At 39.4% G+C, this 22013-nt stretch overlaps 1 protein-coding gene across 2 annotated transcripts in view; it reads left to right on the forward strand.

The window, feature by feature from the left end:
- The window catches only part of USP15 (ubiquitin specific peptidase 15), a 449675-nt gene that overhangs the window by 165985 nt on the left and 261677 nt on the right, over positions 1-22013 (forward strand). Inside the window, exons 13-14 of one of the 2 annotated variants that reach the window (XR_008402812.1) lie at positions 3473-3664; positions 13162-13276. Coding sequence is in view for 1 of the 2 variants with exons in the window: in XM_053716753.1 (XP_053572728.1) it covers positions 3473-3664 (192 nt within the window). In the remaining variant the exon portion in view is untranslated. The remainder of the gene's footprint in view (positions 1-3472; positions 3665-13161; positions 13277-22013) is intronic. The other variant, XM_053716753.1, reaches the window with a different exon arrangement.

The following is a 22013-nucleotide window of genomic DNA, read 5'->3' on the forward strand; positions in this document are numbered from 1 at the left end:
CTTTGGCAGTCCTTGCCAGGAGAACCTTATGGCTTAAATCCTGGTCTGCTGATTTTGTGTCAAAATCCAGTTTATTATTTCTTTCCTTTCAGGGAAATAAGTTGTATGTTCTGATTTAAATTCTGTAATATCTACTGTTACTGGAGGTAAAGGGGTTTGTCTTTCTCAGGACAAAAAGTTATTTCATTCCTTTTGTCAGAATAAGGAACAAAAATGTTAACTCATTTGCTCAGAGGCAAGGCACCTTTGGTTCAGTCTCAAGATCTAATACTAACTAGAACAAGTGAAAGCAGGGTAATAAATCCATCCCTACTACCAAAACTGTATGAAGGTGGGGCCCCCGATCCAGAATTATTGGAAGGGGACAGATTAAGCATCTTTTAGGAGGTTTGGTTTCAGTCTGTTCCAGATCCCTGGGTTCTGAATATAGTTTATCATGGATATTAAATAGGATTCAGAACAAGGCCTCGCAGAGGAAGGTTTTTTCTGTCCAATGTTCCAAGGGATCCTGTAAAAGCTCAAGCATTTTTCAAGTCTGTCTCAGATCTGGAAGCTATGGAATGATCCAGTTCCTTTGCTGGAGCAGGGGATGGAATTGTATTCAAACCTCTTAATTTTTCCAAAGAAGGATGGTACTTTCAGGCCAGTTCTGGATCTGAAAGCTCTGAACATGTTTGTAAGTATTCCATCTTTCAAATGGAAACTGTTTGAACTATTACACCTTTCTTTCAGCAAGGTCAGGATTCTTACCATCATGTTCCAATTCACAAAGAACATTTCCAGTTTCTGAGGTTTGCCTTTCTGGACAGGCATTTTCAGTTTGTTGCTCTATCATTTGATCTGGCTACAGATCCAAGAATATTCACAAAGGTTCTGTGATCAGGTCTCAAGGCATTGCAGGGTTTCCATACCTGGACAAGATCTTGGTTCAAGCGCCATATTTTCCTTTAGCAGAATCTTAAACCAACCGACTCTTGTTGTTTCTTCAACAGCAATTTTTTGGAGGATCAATTCTCCAAAAAATTCTTCATCAAACAAAAGTAACTTTTTGGGGTTTTCAAATAGATTCAGTCTCTGTAAGTCTTTCTCTAAAAGGGCAGAGAAGGTTAAAATTGGTGTCAGCTTGTCTGAACCTTCAGTCTCTCTCTTTTCTATCACTTGCTCTCTGTATGGAAGTCCTAGGTCTCATGATTGCAGCTTCAGATGCAGTTCCGTTTGCACATTTTTCAAAAGAGGCCTCTTCAGCTTTGTATGCTGTGTTTCAAAGGATAGTCCTTAGACATAGGGGTTTCTCTGATTCTGTGATTTATACCTTGATTCAGGCTTGTAAGCCTGTAACTAGGAGACTATCACAAGGTCTGAAAGGCCTTTATTTCTTGGTGTGTAGATCATCATTTTTCCTGGCATCATTTCAGAATTCCTAGGATTTTGCTGTTCTTACAAGATGGTCTGGATAAGGACCTATCTGCCAGTTCTGAAGGGGCATATTTCTGCTCTCTAAGTTTTGTTCCACAAGAAGATTGCTAATCTTCCTGATATTCATGGTTTTGTTCAGGCTCTGGCCCATATTAAACCTGTAATCAAACCAATTTCTCCTCCATGAAATCTTATCCTGGTGTTAAGGATTTTGCAGGCACCTCCTTTTAAACCTATGCATAAGTTGGATATTTTATAGACTTCTTATGAATTTTTGCCTATGGTTGTTTCTTCAGAAAATATTAGTAGAGTGGTGGTTGTTCCTTCTTTGTGTCCTATTCCTAAGAATGCTTCAGAGAGATCTTTTCATTCTTTGGATGTTGTTAGGGCATTAAAATATTGCATTGATACTACTAAGGACGTTTAACAAACATTTAGTTTGTTCATTAATTTTTCTGGTCCTAGGAAGGGTCAGAAAGTGTCTGCTGTTTCTTTGGCCTCTTGGTTGAAACTTTTGATTCATAAGGCTTACTTGGAGGCAGGCCAGCCTTTACCACAGCAGATTACAAATAATTATACTAGGTCAGTTCTTGGTCTTTCAAAAATGATTTGCAAGGTAGCTACTTGGTCTTCTTTGCATACTTTTACAAAATTCTATACTATTTTGATGTTCTAAAAAGCAGCCTTTGGTAGGAAGGTTCTTCATGCAGTTTGTTTGATTTTTTTGCCTGTTTGATTTATTTTAAGTACAATAAAAAAATAAAATATTGGGGTTGTGGATTTAATTTCTCAGTGAAAAATGTTTTTTTACATCACTCCCTTTATGTTATATTACTCGTGCACTATGCAACTTGGGTATTTGTTTCCAGGAGTAATGGATTGTTGGCTATCACCACCTGTATGAAAAAAACACAATTTATGCCTACCTGATAAATTAATTTCTTATGTTTTTTTGGGGGGGTTAATTTTTTTCTTTAGCACTTCTTTTTCCCCTGCTCCTTTTAAGGCTCTAATTCCTTTTTTCTTACCTCACTTTGCTTGGTTATACATTAGACTGAGGTATGTGTGAGGTAGGGGGGTTTGGATATCTTTGCCTCCTCCTAGTGGTAGAGAAGAGTCATTTCCAGGTAATTTCCAGGGGTAAGGGATCATGTACTCTCACCACCATGAAATAAATTAATTTATCAGGTAAGCATACATTATGTTTTTTTTGTTTTTGGCGATCCCCGTCATTACAGGCCGGGGTTCGTTGATGGCCTAGTGGGCAGCACTCCTTGGGAAGCCCAGGGTAGCTGAATTGGAGCTGGATGGGGGAGGTTCTTCAATCTCCTCGATCTCAGCTCTCATAGCAGTTACAAACCTATTTGAAAGACAATTGTCTGCTCTTTCAAACGTCATCTCTTAGCAAAATATTTTTTAGCCGTGGGCTGCTGTAGCAGCTAAGAACGGCGATCGGTTGAAACGAATAAAGGCACTTTCTGCATGAAGTATCTTATACTTCATGAATGAAAGTGCCCTTTATTTGTTTCAACGGTCAACCCTAGCATTTCAAAAATGCTATCGTTGACTTTCACTTTAAGGGCTCTTGGAGTTTGGGGAATCTTTGCCTCCCCTTAGTTGCCAGGAGGAGAATTCCCAGGAGTAGAATTCCCAGGAGTAGTGGCTTGTGGACTCTCACCACTATGAAGTAAATTAATTTATCAGGTAAGCTTGTTATATTTTATTTCCACACTAGACATGATGTTAAATCAATCCTTTTTTGTGTCAGTTACTCTTTTCTTTTTCCCAAAGTCATCTTTAAGGACAATTCTCTGCATTTTATTCCTAAATCTTGTTTGTTTTTTCATATTTAAAATAATGATATATAAAGGCACATAAACACCACTTATTCTACCATCCTCTGAGGTATAAAGTAAAGTACTATGCATACAGAATATTAGCACTTTGAATATGAAGAAATTGTTTTATTGAGTGTATGTATTATTAGTTAGTAATATCTACTATTACAGATTTCCATCTAACTTGTTTTTTCTCTGTGAATAATCTTTGTTTTTAGATTTGAAACATCTATCAACAGAACAGAAGATACAGAGCAAGTCATAATCCCTGTATATTTACGTGAAAAGTTTCGTCATACTAGTTACAGTCATCACCATAGTTCCACATTGTTTGGTCAACCTTTTCTTATCACTGTGCCTAGAAATATTACTGAAGATAAGCTCTACAACCTACTTTTATTAAGGATGTGGTAAGTTCTCAAGTCTCATCATCCAGTGGTAGATTAAACCTTTGTTTCTTTGTTCATGCTTTATTGCTGTTTTGTTTTGTTTTAGTTTTTTATGTTGTGTTTATTTAAATATATTACTTATACAGCTAAGTATACTATTGTCAGGTTTTTTTTTTCATAGTGACATTTATTTTAGCAGAAACAAACATAGGCTAACAGAAAATAATGATCTTGTCCTGTTTGGAATTGTTACCACATAAAATGCAAGTCAAAACCTCACTAACCCTTACTCTGATGGGGGTTAATTAGCATTTAGAGCAAACAAAAATAAAAGCTTAAATTTATATGAAAGTCAAGATTAAAGGGACAGTAAAGTCAAAGTTAAATATTTATGATTCAGATAGAACCTTTCCTATTTCTAATTTACTTTTATCAAATTAGCTTTATACTCTTGCTATCCTTTGTTGAACCCTGTGTAGGCTGATAGCACCTTAGTAACGTGCAGTAAGGTTTAAAACTATGTATAGCATTGGTATAAACATTGTTGCAAAAACTACTGTGAGATGACAAAACACACATGCATGCTGCTGAGCTCACCTGTGATTACTATTTAAAGGGACAACAAACTGGTTTCTTTTATGAATCAGATAGAACACACAATTAATTAATTTATTTTTTTTAATCAAATTTTCCTCATTCTCTTGATATCCTGAAAGAGCAGCAATGCACTACTGGGAGTTAGTTGGATACAATGGGTGAGCCAATGACGAGTCATCTATGTGCAGCCACCAATTATCAACTAGGTCTTAGGCGTGCATTGCTACCTAGTTTTGCTTTTCAACAAAGGATACCAAGAAAACCAAGCAAATTAGATAATAGAAGTAAAATGAAAAGCATCCCCCCATGCACTTGCCCCCACATATGAGGTGACCAAGTGGCCGGCATTGCCTGGAAAACCTGCCCCAGATAACAGAATTACAGGCAGCAGTTAGCTAGGGAGCTGGGCGGAAATGTAAATATTCAAACTGCTTGATCTCTGCTCTCTTAAGCCCTAGAAACACAAAAGATCCACCGTTTGACAGGCAATTACCTGCCTATTAAGCCCTTCTTTAAATTAAAGTCTCTATATAAGTTATACGTTATAAGTGGTAATAGTGGTCACCTGGTGTGAATAAATCTGCATTCATTTGAATAGAGGCTCATGTGAGCCCCTGCGTGCAAATCAAAATTATATAAATATTCACAAAGGCCCTTAATAATATGAAGATAACCCTTCATGTTTGCTATAGGTTTTAGAAAAAAAACCTACACACACCATTGTTTGTAACCTAAACTATTACAATTTTAATATATACAGTCATGGCCAAAAATATTGGCACCCCTGCATTTCTGTCAGATAATGCACCACTTCGTCCTGAAAATTGTTGCAATTACAAATGTTTAGGCATTCTCATGTTTATTTCTTTTGTTTGTATTGGTATGACACAAAAAAAAGGGAGAGAAAAAAAGCCAAATCTGACACATTCCACGCAATAAACTCCAAAAATGCACTGGACAAAATTATTGGCACCCTCAATTTAATATTTGCTGGAAAAAATAACTGAAATGAATTGCTTCCTGTAAGCATCAATGAGTTTCTTACACCTCTCTACTGGGATTTTGGACCACTCTTCTTTCGCCAACTGCTCCAGGTCTCTCAGATTGGAAGGGTTCCTTTTCTCAACTGCTGTTTTGAAATCTCTCCTCCTCTATGGGATTAAGATCTGGACACACTGCTGGCCATTTCAGTACTCTCCAGTGCTGTGTCTTAAACCATTTCTGGGTGCTCTTTGACGTGTGCTTTGGGTTGTTGTCTTACTGTAAGACCCATGACCTCTGACGGAGACCCAACTTTCTGTCACTGGGCCCTACATTGCACCACAAAATTCTTTGGTAATCTTCAGATTTCATAATGCCATGCACAAAGTCAAGACATCAAGTGCCTAAAGCCGCAAAGCAACCCCAAAACATCAGTGAACCTCCAACATGTTTGATTGTAGGGACTGTATTCTTTTCTTTAAAAGCCTAATTTCTTTTTCTGAAAACAGTAGAATGATGGGCTTTACCAAAGAGCTGTAATTTTGTTTCGTCTGTCTACAGCACATTCTCCCAAAAGGATTTTGGCTTCCTCAGGTAAGTTTTGGCAAACTCCAGTCTGGCTTTTTATGTTTCTGTGTCAGCATTGGGGTCCTCCTGGGTCTCCTACCATAGCGTTCCTTTTCATTCAGATGGTGACATTATAGTGCAAGCTGACACATTTGTACCCTGTGCCTGAAGGTCAGCTTGAATTTGTTTGGAAGTTAATTGAAGTTCTTTATCCACCATTCGAACAATCCTTTGTTGCAATCTCTGATCAATTTTTCTCTTTCGTCCACGTCCAGAGAGATTAGCTACAGTGCCATGGGCTGTAAACTTCTTGACAATGTTGCGCACAGTGGACACAGGAACATAATGGACTTGTAACCTTGAGATTGCCCATGCTTTTTTGCAATTTTTGTTCTCAAATCCTCAGACAATTCTTTGCTGCTAGTTCTCTTCTCCATGCTGAGTGTGGCACAGTGAGTCTAATTTTCACCATTTTAACTGGTGTGATTTCTATATTGTCAGCACCTGTTAATTGATACAAGTGAGTTTAATTACAAATTACAGGAGCATCACAAACTTGGAATGCAATTATTTCTTACAATTTTGAGAAGGTGCCAATCATTTTGTCCAGTCCATTTGTGGAGTTTTGCGTTGAATGTGTCAAATTTGGCTTTTTTGTCTCCACTCTTTTTGTGTCATACCAATACAAACAAAAGAAATAAACATGAGAATGCCTAAATATTTGTAATTGCAACAATTTTCTGGGTGAAGTGGTGCATTATCTAGCAGAAATGCAGGGGTGCAAATATTTCTGGCCATGACTGTATGGATATATATATGTAAATATGTTAATTTTAATAAGGCCATCAAAAAGGCATAGAATAGTTTTAATAGCCTAGTGATCACTTGGCATCAATAAATGTCCATTTATTTGAGTATTGGCTCATGGCAGCCCCTATGTGCATAGCAAAGTTATATATAATCATACCCAAATGCCCCTATTTATATGAGGATAACCACTTCTTATTTTAACTTAAGTGTTTAGAAAAAAAATATACACAATTGTTCAAAACCTTCTTTATTAAAATGTTAATGAAAATGTACATTTTGTTGTTGAGTTGTTACATGCCATGATATATCCATAAAATGATTATCTAATTATAAAGCTGTCTACTGAAAATAACTATTTCTTCTACTAGATACGACGAGTCCACAGATTCATCCTTACTTGTGGGATATTATCCTCCTGCTAACCGGAAGTGGCAAAGAGCACCACAGCAGAGCTGTATATATAGCTCCTCCCTTCTCTCTACCCCCAGTCATTCTCTTTGCCTATACTAGTAATAGGAAGAGGTAAAGTGAAAGAGGTGTTAAAATGATAGTTTTTATTTTCTTCAAGCAAGACTTTTTTATTTTAAATGGTAACGGTGAGTGCTATTTTTCCTCAGGCAGCAGATGGATGAAGATTGCTGCCTGGAGGCTGATGATCTTAGCAGTTGTCACTAAGATCCAGAGAAGTTCCCACAGAATGGCTGAGGAGTACTTGAGAAGCTTCAGTGTGGGGAACGTTTTTCATGCTACAAGCATTGAGTTATGTTCAGTCATTTTTTTCTGGAGAGACTGTGGTATTTCAGAACTGGCTGACATAGTTCCCATAAGGGAAGGGGTAAGCAGTAATCCTACATGTAATAGAAGGGATATTACTGGAACCTGTATTTTATGGGCTAAAAATTTGGTTAACACTGGTAACATAATGTTTTGTTGGCAAAACGGTTTTATGCTTAGGGGCAACTTTTTAAATGCAAACGTTTTTATGGCTGATGGCACTGGAGGGTTTCACATGGCTTACAATATTAGATGGGTAATATGAAAAACCCACATGGCTAGTTTTCTAGACCGCTTTACAGCGTTTTTTACTAGGCAGAGAGACATCGATATAGATGGGCGGGGCCTAATTTCGTGCCTCAGATGCGCAGTTGAAATGCTTATGAAGGCAGCAAGCTCCAGCTCCGGTGGGCCTAAGGTGAAGATTTAGCCTAAACGAAGGAGATAGTGTGAATTACAGACCCCTGAGGGCAGGTAGGCACCACAGCAGAGCTGTGGCGAGGTGCAGGGGGGTTGCTATATTATTTTGCATAAACGTTTTTGAGTAACGTTTTTTTCCATAAAGGGTTAAGTATACCTTACTTGTGGTGCAATCTTAGCTGGCAAGATAAAACACATATATGCTAAAATTGTGATATTTACTGCATTTTAAGGCAGTTTTGGAAAAATGGTGTGCTTTTTTACTCTTAAAGGCGCAGTACCGTTTTTTCAGATTGTTGTTTTTTTCACTAAATAAAGTGTTTTCAAGACTTTTTGTGGTTATTACTAGCCTGTTCAACATGTCTGACATTGAGGAAAGTCAATGCTCTGTGTTTAGAAGCCATTGTGGAACCCCCACTTAAAATGTGTCCCTCATGTACTGAAAGGGCCTTACATTGCAAAGAACATATTTTAGGTGATTCTCAGTCTGAAGAGAATCAGGTTATGCCATCCAATTCTCACCAAGCGTCCCAACCTTTAACGCCCACTCAAGCGACCACAAGTACTTCTAGTGCGTCTAATTCTTTTACCCTGCAAGATATGGCTGCAGTTATGTCTACTACCCTTACAGAGGTATTATCTAAACTGCCAGGTTTGCAGGGTAAGCGCAGTAGGTCCGGTATTAGAGTAAATGATATGAGCCCTCTGATGCTTTATTGGCCATCTCCGATGTACCCTCACAGTGTTCTGAGTTGGGGGTAGGGGAATTGCTGTCTGAGGGAGAACTTTCAGACTCAGGAAATGTGTTCCCTCAAACAGACTCGGACGTGACGGCCTTTAAATTTAAGCTTGAACACCTCCGCCTGCTACTCCTGGAGGTTTTAGCGACTCTGGATAATTGTGACCTTATTGTAAATACCACCAGAGAAATTGTGTAGAATGGATAAATATCTAGAGGTCCCTACTTACACTACTGTTTTTCCAGTTCCTAAAAGGATTTCGGACATTGTTACTAAGGAATGGGATAGACCAGGCATTCCGTTCTCTCCCCCTCCTACTTTTAAGAAAATGTTTCCCATATCTGACACCATTCGGGATTCCTGGTAGACGGTCCCTAAGGTGGAGGGTGCTATTTCTACCCTGGCTAAGCGTACAACTATACCTATTGAGGACAGTTGTGCTTTCAAAGATCCTATGGATAAAAAATTAGAGGGTCTTATAAAGAAATTGTTTATTCATCAGGGTTTTCTTCTACAACCTATAGCGTGCATTGTTCTAGTTACTACTGCAGCAGCTTTTTGGTTTGAGGCTCTAGAGGAGTCTCTTAAGGTTGAGACCCCATTAGATGATATTTTGGATAGAATTAAGGCTCTCAAGCTAGCTAATTCTTTTATTACTGATGCCGCTTTTCAAATGGCTAAATTAGCAGCAAAAAATGCAGGCTTTGCCATTCTAGCGCGTAGAGTGTTATGGCTTAAGTCTTGGTTTGCTGATGTGTCATCAAAATCTAAACTTTTAGCTATTCCTTTTAAAGGTAAGACCCTATTCGGACCTGAACTAAAGGAAATCATTTCCGACATTACTGGAGGTAAAGGTCATGCCCTTCCTCAAGAGAAGACTGTTAAAATGAGGGCTAAACAAAATAATTTTTGTTCCTTTCGAAACTTTAAAGGTGGACCCTCTACTTCCTCCTCCGCCACAAAGCAGGAGGGGAATTTTGCACTATCCAAGTCAGTCTGGAGACCTAACCAGACCTGGAATAAAAGTAAACAGGCCAAGAAGCCAGCTGCTGCTACCAAGACAGCATGAAGGGGCAGCCCCCGATCCGGGACCGGATCTAGTAGGGGGCAGACTTTCTCTCTTCGCTCAGGCTTGAGCAAGGGATGTTCAGGATGCCTGGGCATTAGAAATTGTGACCCAGGGGTATCGACTAGAATTCAAGGATTTTCTCCCAAGAGGGAGATTTCATCTTTCTTGTTTGTTTAGACCAGACAAAAAGAGAGGCATTCTTACGCTGTGTAGAAGACCTATATACCATGGGTGTAATCTGCCCAGTTCTAAAACTAGAACAAGGGCGGGAGTTTTACTCAAATCTGTTCGTGGTTCCCAAAAAATAGGGAACCTTCAGACCGATTTTAGATCTCAAATGCCTAAACAAATTTCTCAGAGTCCCATCGTTCAAGATGGAGACTATACGATTTTACCAATGATCCAGGAGGGTCAATATATGACCACCGTGGATTTGAAGGATGCATATCTTCACATTCCTATTCACAAAGATCATCACCAGTTTCTCAGGTTTGCCTTCCTGGACAAACACTACCAGTTTGTGGCCCTCCCTTTCAGGTTGACCACAGCTCCCAGAACCTTCACAAAGGTGCTAGGGTCCTTTCTGGCGGTTCTAAGGTTGCGCGGCATAGCAGTGGCGCCCTATCTGGATGATATTTTGATTCAGGCATCAACTTACCATCTAGCCAAATCTCACACGGACATCGTGTTGACTTTTCTAAGAACTCACGGGTGGAAGGTGAATATATAAAAGAGTTCACTAGTTCCACTGACAAGAGTTCCATTCCTAGGAACTCTGATAGATTCGGTAGACATGAAAAATGTTCTGACGGAAGTTAGAAAGTCAAAGATCCTAACTACTTGCCGAGCACTTCATTCCATTCCTCGGCCATCAGTGGCACAGTGTATGGAGGTCATTGGGTTAATGGTAGCGGCAATGGACATTGTTCCCTTTGCTCGTTTACATCTCAGACCACTGCAGCTGTGCATGCTCAGACAGTGGAATGAGGATTATGCAGATTTATCTCCTCAGATAAATCTGGATCTAGAGACCAGAGACTCTCTTCTTTGGTGGTTGTCACAGGATCATCTGTCCCAGGGAATGTGCTTCCGCAGGCCAGCATGGGTCATAGTGACGACGGACGCCAGCCTCTTAGGCTGGGGTGCAGTCTGGAATTCCCTGAAGGCTCAGGCTGTTTGTACTCAGGAGGAGTCCCTACTACCAATAAATATTCTGGAACTGAGAGCAATATTCAACGCGCTTCAAAAGTGGCCTCAGTTGGCTTTGGTTAAATTCATAAGATTCCAGTCGGACAATATCACGACTGTAGCATATATTAATCATCAAGGGGGAACAAACAGTTCTCTAACGATGACAGAGGTTTCCAAGATAATTCGATAGGCAGAGACTCACTCTTGCCATCTATCAGCAATCTATATCCCAGGATTAGAGAACTGGGAAGCGGATTTTCTAAGTCGTCAGACTTTTCACCTGGGGGAGTGGGAGCTCCATCCGGAGGTGTTTGCGGCATTGATCCGTCAATGGGGCACACCGGAATTGGATCTGATGGCATCTCGTCAGAATGCCAAACTTCCTTGTTACGGGTACAGATCAAGGGATCCCCAAGCAGTACTGATAGATGCTCTAGCAGTACCTTGGTCGTTCAACCTGGCTTATGTGTTTCCTCCTTTTCCTCTCCTACCTCGTCTGATTGCCAGAATCAAACAGGAGAGGGCTTCGATAATCCTGATAGCGCCTGCGTGGCCACACAGGACTTGGTATGCAGATATAGTGGAAATGTCATCTCTGCCACCGTGGAAACTGCCACTGAGACAGGACCTTCTAATCCAAGGTCCGTTCCAACATCCAAATCTAAATTCTCTGCAGCTGACTGCCTGGAGATTGAACGCTTGATTTTATCTAAGCGTGGATTCTCTGAGCTGGTCATTGATACCTTGATTCAGGCTCGCAAACCTGTCACTAGGAAAATTTACCATAAGATATGGCGTAAATATCTTTATTGGTGCTAATCCAAGGGCTATTCATGGAGTAGGGTTTGGATTCCTAGGATTTTGTCCTTTCTCCAAGAAGGATTGGAGAAGGGATTATCAGCTAGTTCCTTAAAGGGACACATTTCTGCTTTGTCAATTTTACTACACATACGTCTGGCGGATGTCCCAGACTTTCAGTCTTTTTGTCAGGCTTTAGTCACAATCAAGCCTGTGTTTAAACCTGTTGCTCCGCCATGTAGTTTGAATTTAGTTCTCAATGTTCTTCAAGGGGTTCCGTTTGAACCCATGCATGCCATAGATATTAAGCTTTTATCTTGGAAAGTTTTGTTTTTAGTTGCTATATCTTCTGCTCAAAGAGTTTCTGAGCTTTCTGCGTTACAATTTGACTCGCCTTATCTTATATTTCATTCTGATAAGGTGGTTTTGCGTACTAAACCTGGATTCCTTCCTAAGTTTGTTTCAAATAAGAATATTAATCAGGAAATTGTTGTTTCCTTCATTGTGTCCTAATCCTTCTAAGAAGGAGCATCTGTTCCATAACTTGGACGTGGTTCGTGCCTTGAAGTTTTACTTACTTAGCTTTACTTGTCTATTCTGGAAAGCGTAGGGGTCAAAAAGCTACGGCTACCTCTCTTTCTTTTTGGCTGAAAAGCATCATCCGTTTGGCATACGAGACTGCTGGACAGCAGCCTCCTGAAAAAATTACAGCTCATTCTACTTGAGCGGTGGCTTCCACATGGGCTTTTAAAAACGATGCTTCTGTTGAACATATTTGTAAGGCTGTGACTTGGTCCTCCCTTCATACCTTTTCCAAATTTTCCAAATTTGATACTTTTGTTTCTTCTGAGGCTATTTTTGGGAGAAAAGTTCTTCAAGCAGTGGTGCCTTCCGTTTAGGTATCTGTCTTGTCCCTCCCATTCATCCGTGTCCTGTTGCTTTGGTATTGTATCCCACAAGTAAGGATGAATCCGTGGACTCGTTGTATCTAGTAGAAGAAAAGGAAATTTATGCTTACCTGATAAATTGATTTCTTCTACGATACGACGAGTCCACGGCCCTCCCTGTCATTTTTAGACAGATTATATTTTTGTTTTTCAAAACTTCAGTCACCTCTGCACCTTTTAGCTTTTCTTTTCTCTTCCTATACCTTCGGTTGAATGACTGGGGGTGGAGAGAAGGGAGGAGCTATATATACAGCTCTGCTGTGGTGCTCTTTGCCACTTCCTGTTAGCAGGAGGATAATATCCCACAAGTAAGGATGAATCCGTGGACTTGTCGTATCGTAGAAGAAATCAATTTATCAGGTAAGCATAAATTTCCTTATAATATATGTGGGGGGGGGGGGGGTTACTGAAAAATAGCCTACAATAGGGCTTAAAAGGACAGTAAAGTCCAAATTGAACTTTCATGATTCAAATTAGCTTTTTTTCTCTTGGTATTTTTTGTTTAAGGCTAAACCTCGGTAGGCTCATAGGCTGATTTCTAAGACTCTGCAGTCCACCTCTTATCTCACTGTCTGGCTGTGAATAGCTGATAATATGTACTGTTTGTTCATGTGTGCCATATAGATAACATTGTGCTCACCCCAGTGGAGTTATTTAAGAGTCAGCACTAATTGCCTGAAATGCAAGTCTGTCAAAAGATCAGAGATAAGGAGGCCGTCTGCAGAAGCTTAGATACAAGGTAATCATAGATGTAAAAAGTATATTAATATAAAAGTGTTGGTTATGCAAAACTGGTGATTGGTAAATTAAAAAAGGGATTATCTATATTTTTAAACAATAACATTTTTGGTGTTGAATGTCCATTTAAATGTGAGTGGCAACTAAATACTCCAATTCAGCTCGTCACAAGGGGGGAAATGGATTAGCAGTTAAGGGATTAAAATTACATGCTCTGTCTGAATCATGAAAGAAAGATGTTGGATTTTAAGGGACTCTAAAGAGTGCTCCTTTGTTAAAAACAAATAAATCAAATTAAAGTAAACATTAAAAGAAAGAGTTTGTGTAAAAAACTGCAACAACTGTTTTAGCACTTAAAATTTCTCACTGTAGCCCCTGCCCCCAGTGTGATAAGAGTGGAACACTTTTTAAACTTAGGTTTCATTCTGACAGTTCTGAGCATGAGCAAATCTGGTTATCTAGTATATTCACTTAATACAAAGACAACTCTGGAAGTTTTATGACCTCATACTAGATACGCTTCCTGCAGAAAGCACAGCCTCTTGTAAGGATGTGACACTGTTTAGTTCTTTTTTTATTACAACAATAAACCAAACTGTTTAAACAAAGGATACCAAGATAACTAAGTAAAATAGAAAACAGAAGTAAATTGGAATCTTGTTTGAAATTAAATGCTTTAACTGTCCTTTTAAACTATCGTTATTCAGAGAGAGTATGTTATTTTGAAATTGACAGCAACTGTTGGAATAAATGTTACAAAAGTCTGCACCATGCAAATAATTTTTTTCTAATAAGGTGGTGCTTATTATTGAACACAAGAAAAATTTAAAATTGCTAAGACTTTTTCTTTCATGTAATTAGCAAGAGTCCATGAGCTAGTGACGTATGGGATATACATTCCTACCAGGAGGGGCAAAGTTTCCCAAACCTCAAAATGCCTATAAATACACCCCTCACCACACCCACAAATCAGTTTTACAAACTTTGCCTCCCATGGAGGTGGTGAAGTAAGTTTGTGCTAGATTCTTCATTGATATGCGCTTCGCAGCAGGCTGGAGCCCGGTTTTCCTCTCAGTGTGCAGTGAATGTCAGAGGGATGTGAAGAGAGTATTGCCTATTTGAATTCAATGATCTCCTTCTACGGGGTCTATTTCATAGGTTCTCTGTTATCGGTCGTAGAGATTCATCTCTTACCTCCCTTTTCAGATTGACGATATACTCTTATATATACCATTACCTCTACTGATTCTCGTTTCAGTACTAGTTTGGCTTTCTACTACATGTAGATGAGTGTCCTGGGGTAAGTAAGTCTTATTTTTGTGACACTCTAAGCTATGGTTGGGCACTTTTATATAAAGTTCTAAATATATGTGTTTAAACATTTATTTGCCTTGATTCAGGATGTTCAACATTCCTTATTTCAGACAGTCAGTTTCATTATTTGGGATAATGCATACGAATAATCAATTTTTCTTAACTTAAAATTTGACTTTTTTCCTGTGGGCTGTTAGGCTCTCGGGGGCTGAAAATGCTTCTTTTTATTGCGTCATTTTGGCGCAGACTTTTTTGGCGCAAAAATTTTCTTTGTCATTTCCGGCGTCATACTTGTCGCCGGAAGTTGCTTCATTTTTTTTTACGTTTTTGCGCCAAAAATGTCGGCGTCATTATTGTCTCCACATTATTTAAGTCTCATTGTTTATTTGCTTCTGGTTGCTAGAAGCTTGTTCATTGGCATTTTTTCTCATTCCTGAAACTGTCATTTAAGGAATTTGATCAATTTTGCTTTATATGTTGTTTTTTCTATTACATATTGCAAGATGTCTCAGATTGACCCTGAATCAGAAGATACTTCTGGAAAATTGCTGCCTGATGCTGGATCTACCAAAGTTAAGTGTATTTGTTGTAAACTTGTGGTAACTGTTCCTCCAGCTGTTGTTTGTAATGAATGTCATGACAAACTTGTTAATGCAAATAATATTTCCTTTAGTAATGTTCCATTACCTGTTGCTGTTCCATCAACATCTAATATTCAGGGTGTTCCTGTTAACATAAGAGATTTTGTTTCTAAATCTATTAAGAAGGCTATGTCTGTTATTCCTCCTTCCAGTAAACGTAAAAGGTCTTTTAAAACTTCTCATTTTTCAGATGAATTTTTAAATGAACATCATCATTCTGATTCTGTTTCTGATAATGATTTTTCTGGTTCAGAGGATTCTGTTTCAGAGGTTGATACTGATAAATCTTCATATTTATTTAAAATGGAATTTATTCGTTCTTTACTTAAAGAAGTCTTAATTGCATTAGAAATAGAGGAATCTGGTCCTCTTGATACTAAATCTAAACGTTTGAATACGGTTTTTAAACCTCCTGTAGTTATTCCGGAGGTTTTTCCCGTCCCTGATGCTATTTCTGAAGTAATTTCCAGGGAATGGAATAATTTGGGTAATTCATTTACTCCTTCTAAACGGTTTAAGCAATTATATCCTGTGCCATCTGACAGATTAGAGTTTTGGGACAAAATCCCTAAGATTGATGGGGCTATCGCTACTCTTGCTAAACGTACTACTATTCCTACAGCAGATAGTACTTCCTTTAAGGATCCTTTAGATAGGAAAATTGAATCCTTTCTAAGAAAAGCTTACTTATGTTCAGGTAATCTTCTTAGACCTGCTATATCTTTGGCGGATGTTGCTGCAGCTTCAACTTTCTGGTTGGAAGCTTTAGCACAACAAGTAACAGATCATAATACTCATAGCATTGTTAATCTTCTTCAACATGCTAATAACTTTATTTGTGATGCCATCTTTGATATCATTAGGGTTGATGTCAGGTATATGTCTTTAGCTATTTTAGCTAGAAGAGCTTTATGGCTTAAAACTTGGAATGCTGATATGTCTTCTAAGTCAACTTTGCTTTCCCTTTCTTTCCAGGGTAATAAATTGTTTGGTTCACAGTTGGATTCTATTATTTCAACTGTTACTGGGGGGAAAGGAACTTTTTTTACCACAGGATAAAAAATCTAAAGGTAAATTTAGGTCTGCTAATCGTTTTCGTTCCTTTCGTCACAATAAGGAACAAAAACCTGATCCTTCCCCTACAGGAGCAGTATCAGTTTGGAAACCATCTCCAGTCTGGAATAAATCCAAGCCTTTTAGAAAGCCAAAGCCAGCTCCCAAGTCCACATGAAGGTGCGGCCCTCATTCCAGCCCAGCTGGTAGGGGGCAGATTACGATTTTTCAAAGAAATTTGGATCAATTCGATTCACAATCTTTGGATTCAGAATATTGTTTCACAAGGGTACAGAATAGGCTTCAAGATAAGGCCTCCTGCAAGAAGATTTTTTCTTTCCCGTGTCCCAATAAACCCAGTGAAGGCTCAAGCATTTCTGAAATGTGTTTCAGATCTAGAGTTGGCTGGAGTAATTGTGCCAGTTCCAGTTTTGGAACAGGGGCTGGGGTTTTACTCAAATCTCTTCATTGTACCAAAGAAGGAGAATTCCTTCAGACCAGTTCTGGATTTAAAAATATTGAATCATTATGTAAGGATACCAACATTCAAAATGGTAACTATAAGGACTATTCTGCCTTTTGTTCAGCAAGGGCATTATATGTCCACAATAGATTTACAAGATGCATATCTGCATATTCCGATTCATCCAGATCACTATCAGTTTCTGAGATTCTCTTTTCTAGACAAGCATTACCAGTTTGTGGCTCTGCCGTTTGGCCTAGCAACAGCTCCAAGGATTTTTACAAAGGTTCTCGGTGCCCTTCTATCTGTAATCAGAGAACAGGGTATTGTGGTATTTCCTTATTTGGACGATATCTTGGTACTTGCTCAGTCTTCACATTTAGCAGAATCTCATACGAATCGACTTGTATCGTTTCTTCGAGAACATGGTTGGAGGATCAATTTACCAAAGAGTTTGTTGATTCCTCAGAGAAGGGTAACCTTTTTAGGTTTCCAGATAGATTCAGTGTCCATGACTCTGTCGCTGACGGACAAGAGACGCCTGAAATTGGTTTCAGGTTGTCGAAACCTTCAGTCTCAATCATTCCCTTCGGTAGCCTTATGCATGGAAATTCTAGGTCTTTATGACTGCTGCATCGGACGCGATCCCCTTTGCTCATTTTCACATGCGACCTCTTCAGCTCTGTATGCTGAACCAGTGGTGCAGGGATTATACAAAGATATCACAATTAATATCTTTAAAACCGATTGTACGACACTCTCTGACGTGGTGGACAGACCACCATCGTTTAGTTCAGGGGGCTTCTTTTGTTCTTCCGACCTGGACTGTGATCTCAACAGATGCAAGTCTGACAGGTTGGGGAGCTGTATGGGGGTCTCTGACAGCACAAGGGGTTTGGGAATCTCAGGAGGCGAGATTAACAATCAACATTTTGGAACTCCGTGCGATTTTCAGAGCTCTTCAGTCGTGGCCTCTTCTAAAGAGAGAGTCGTTCATTTGTTTTCAGACGGGCAATGTCACAACCGTGCCATATGTCAATCATCAAGGAGGGACTCACAGTCCTCTGGCTATAAAAGAAGTATCTCAAATACTTGTATGGGCGGAATCCAGCTTCTGTCTAATTTCTGCGGTTCATATCCCAGGTATAGACAATTGGGAAGCGGATTATCTCAGTCGCCAAACATTACATCCGGGCGAATGGTCTCTTCACCCAGAGGTATTTCGTCAGATTGTTCAAATGTGGGGACCTCCAGAAATAGATCTGATGGCTTCTCATCTAAACAAGAAGCTTCCCAGGTATCTGTCCAGATCCAGGGATCCTCAGGCGGAAGCAGTGGATGCATTGTCACTTCCTTGGAAGTATCATCCTGCCTATATCTTTCCGCCTCTAGTTCTTCTTCCAAGAGTGATTTCCAAGATTCTAAAGGAGCGTTCGTTTGTTCTGCTGGTGGCTCCAGCATGGCCTCACAGGTTTTGGTATGCGGATCTTGTCCGGATGGCTACTTGCCAACCGTGGACTCTTCCGTTAAGACCAGACCTTCTATCGCAAGGTCCTTTTTTCCATCAGGATCTCAAATCCTTAAATTTGAAGGTATGGAGATTGAACGCTTGATTCTCAGTCATAGAGGTTTCTCTGACTCCTTAATTAATACTATGTTACAGGCTCATAAATCTGTATCTAGGAAGATATATTATCGAGTCTGGAAGGCTTACATTTCTTGGTGTTCTTATCATTTTTCTTGGCATTCTTTTAGAATTCCTAGAATTTTACAGTTTCTTCAGGATGGTTTGGATAAAGGTTTGTCTGCAAGTTCCTTGAAAGGACAAATCTCTGCTCTTTCTGTTCTTTTTCACAGAAAGATTGCTAATCTTCCTGATATTCATTGTTTTGTACAGGCTTTGGTTCGTATAAAACCTGTCATTAAGTCAATTTCTCCTCCTTGGAGTTTGAATTTGGTTCTGGGGGCTCTTCAAGCTCCTCCGTTTGAACCTATGCATTCGCTGGATGTTAAATTACTTTCTTGGAAAGTTTTGTTTCTTTTGGCCATCTCTTCTGCTAGAAGAGTTTCTGAATTATCTGCTCTTTCTTGTGAGTCTCCTTTTCTGATTTTTCATCAGGATAAGGCGGTGTTGCGAACTTCATTTAAATTTTTACCTAAGGTTGTGAATTCTAACAACATTAGTAGAGAAATTGTGGTTCCTTCATTGTGTCCTAATCCTAAGAACTCTAAGGAAAGATCGTTGCATTTTTTGGATGTAGTTAGAGCTTTGAAATATTATGTTGAAGCTACTAAAGATTTCCGAAAGACTTCTAGTCTATTTGTTATCTTTTCTAGTTCTAGGAAAGGTCAGAAGGCTTCTGCCATTTCTTTGGCATCTTGGTTAAAGTCTTTGATTCATCATGCTTATGTTGAGTCGGGTAGAACTCCGGCTCAAAGGATTACAGCTCATTCGACTAGGTCAGTCTCTACTTCCTGGGCATTTAGGAATGAAGCTTCGGTTGATCAGATTTGCAAAGCAGCAACTTGGTCTTCTTTGCATACTTTTACTAAATTCTACCATTTTGATGTGTTTTCTTCTTCTGAAGCAGTCTTTGGTAGAAAAGTACTTCAGGCAGCTGTTTCAGTTTGATTCTTCTGCTTATAATTTCAGTTTTTTTCATTATAAGATTTAAACTTTGTTTTGGGGTGTGGATTATTTTTCAGCGGAATTGGCTGTTTTTATTTTATTCCTCCCTCTCTAGTGACTCTTGCGTGGAAGATCCCCTTTTTCTGTATTCATTATCCCATACGTCACTAGCTCATGGACTCTTGCTAATTACATGAAAGAAAACATAATTTATGTTAGAACTTACCTGATAAATTCATTTCTTTCATATTAGCAAGAGTCCATGAGGCCCACCCTTTTTGAGGTGGTTATGATTTTTTTGTATAAAGCACAATTATTCCAATTCCTTGTTTTTTATGCTTTCACACTTTTTTCTTATCACCCCACTTCTTGGCTATTCGTTAAACTGATTTGTGGGTGTGGTGAGGGTGTATTTATAGGCATTTTGAGGTTTGGGAAACTTTGTCCCTCCTGGTAGGAATGTATATCCCATACGTCACTAGCTCATGGACTCTTGCTAATATGAAAGAAATGAATTTATCAGGTAAGTTCTTACATAAATTATGTTTTTTTAAGGTGTGGGCAATTTTTCTGAAATATTGTGAAGACAAAATAGCATAGATATAGGTTTCATGTTAACTTTCTAAAGGACTAGCTTGAAAGTTAATGTAGAAGGCAAGAATTCTGAAAAGTTAAGAGAAGAAATCTTTCTGCATTTCACATCATCTAGGTTAGGCTGGACAGAGAAAAAAAATGGATTTTAGCACCCGAATAGGGGATAACTTCAGTGGTCTCAGAGGTCTCAATTGAGACTGTAAACAACAAATAAGCAGATCCAAAGCAGTGATATAAAAGTAAATATCCTTTATTTCAAAGTGTCATACGCATTTCATGCTGCTCTGACAAAGGGCCAAAGCATCATAGAATGTGTAGAATGCTTTTTCTGAGTCTTGGCTGTGCCTTGCATGAATTGTCTTCCACTCGTGCAATAAAGGATATTCACTTTTATATCTCCACTGTGGATCTGATTATTTGTTGTTTATGGACTAATTTTACATGGGAGTACAGGAAGCTCCCTGGATACTCACAATGCCGACTTTGACCTCTGAGTAAAGCGTATTGTTATAGTGTTTTGGATTAACACTGGCTGCGTCATCTGTACACTCGGTGGAGTTCGGACCTGCCGTGGTGTTGGAATACTGAGGAGAATCACATCAACCATGGGTTTCCAGTTTCCAGTTTGTCAAACAAGCAGTCACGGAAATTTCAAGGGACTATTTCTTTGCCATTTATTAGTGGATAAAGTGACATTTTTAGCTGACTGCTGTGGTTACTTTTTGAATTCAATAACTGTTTTTATACCAATATTGTTGCAACTTCCCTGATTGAGACCCAGCAGCTGTGTACACTGTGTTTGTTGAGACTTTTGTATAATTGTATATCGGTTGAGACTGGCCCCACTCACTTAGGGGTCCTGCTGTCAGTAGTGGCATTTCTACGTGGGGCTAAGTTACATCTGCATCATATCTTGCCCCTCTTTGTGCCCCTCTTCAAAATTGGGCTCATACCTTATGGAAAGTGTCTGTATAGTGATTTAAATTTATAAATATGGTGGCATGGTTTGTACGATGGCCGCTACAGTAAATTGTACATAAAACTGTTGCCATATTTGTACAGGAATGCTGCACATATTCTTTTGTGTGGACTAACCAAGCGGAGAGGATTACACACAATTATAGAAAAGCTGCTTCTCTTGTTCTGGTGTGATTGCCAGCTCAGCCTCTGTTAATTGCAAATAGTCAGAAAGGGGACTACCACAGCCTTTGCCATAGGGCCCAGTAAATTGTAGTTACGCCCCCGTACCCAAACATAAAAAGTCTGTAAAACATCATACTGTCAGGGTTTTTCCCTGTTGTGTTTGCCATGTGCTGCTGGCAGCCATTTTACTCACCTCTCTTCCTGACTTGATGCATTGTGGGGGATGCTGCTCACTTCCTGCACTTCCTTTTATGGCCAGACTGGTGTGCATCATCCATGTGAGGCAGGATGCAGTCTCAGAATTGTGATGTCATTTATTATTTAAAGGGCCTCTGTTCAGTATGCTTTGCCTTTGCGTTGTCTCAGACCTGTTTGTGAGAGTTCCTGTGTATTACCTGGCTGCCTGACATCCTTCCTGATTCCTGATCCCTGGCTTGTTCCTGACTCTGCTGTTCTCCTTGTTCCTGATCCGGGCTCGTCTGACTATTTGCTTTGGCTCCTGACTCGGCTCGTCTGACAACCAGCTCTGGTTTTGACTCCTGGCTTGTTATTTGACTTATGGACATTTTATAATTTTTTGCTATTAAAAAGGTGTGATTATTTTTGCACTTCTCATCTCAGTCTGATTCCTGGCACCCTGACATTACGCAAAGGCCATGAATCCTGATGCTGCTAATTATCCACCTTTACCTGCCATCATTTCCAGGATGGATGTACAGGATCACCGCTTGGATCAATTTGCACTAGCCCTGCAAACCCTGCTGACTCGCACTGCACATTTGGACCAAAGTGTCCCGCATGTTATGGCTGCTCCTGTTTCCGCTGCTGCACCTTTGCCTACCAGGAGCATGTCTGGTTCTGCACTTCTACCTCAGCGATATGGAGGCGATCCTATTCCGTG

Source organism: Bombina bombina, chromosome 6 (genome assembly GCF_027579735.1).
Source record: "Bombina bombina isolate aBomBom1 chromosome 6, aBomBom1.pri, whole genome shotgun sequence".
Lineage (NCBI taxonomy): Eukaryota > Metazoa > Chordata > Amphibia > Anura > Bombinatoridae > Bombina > Bombina bombina.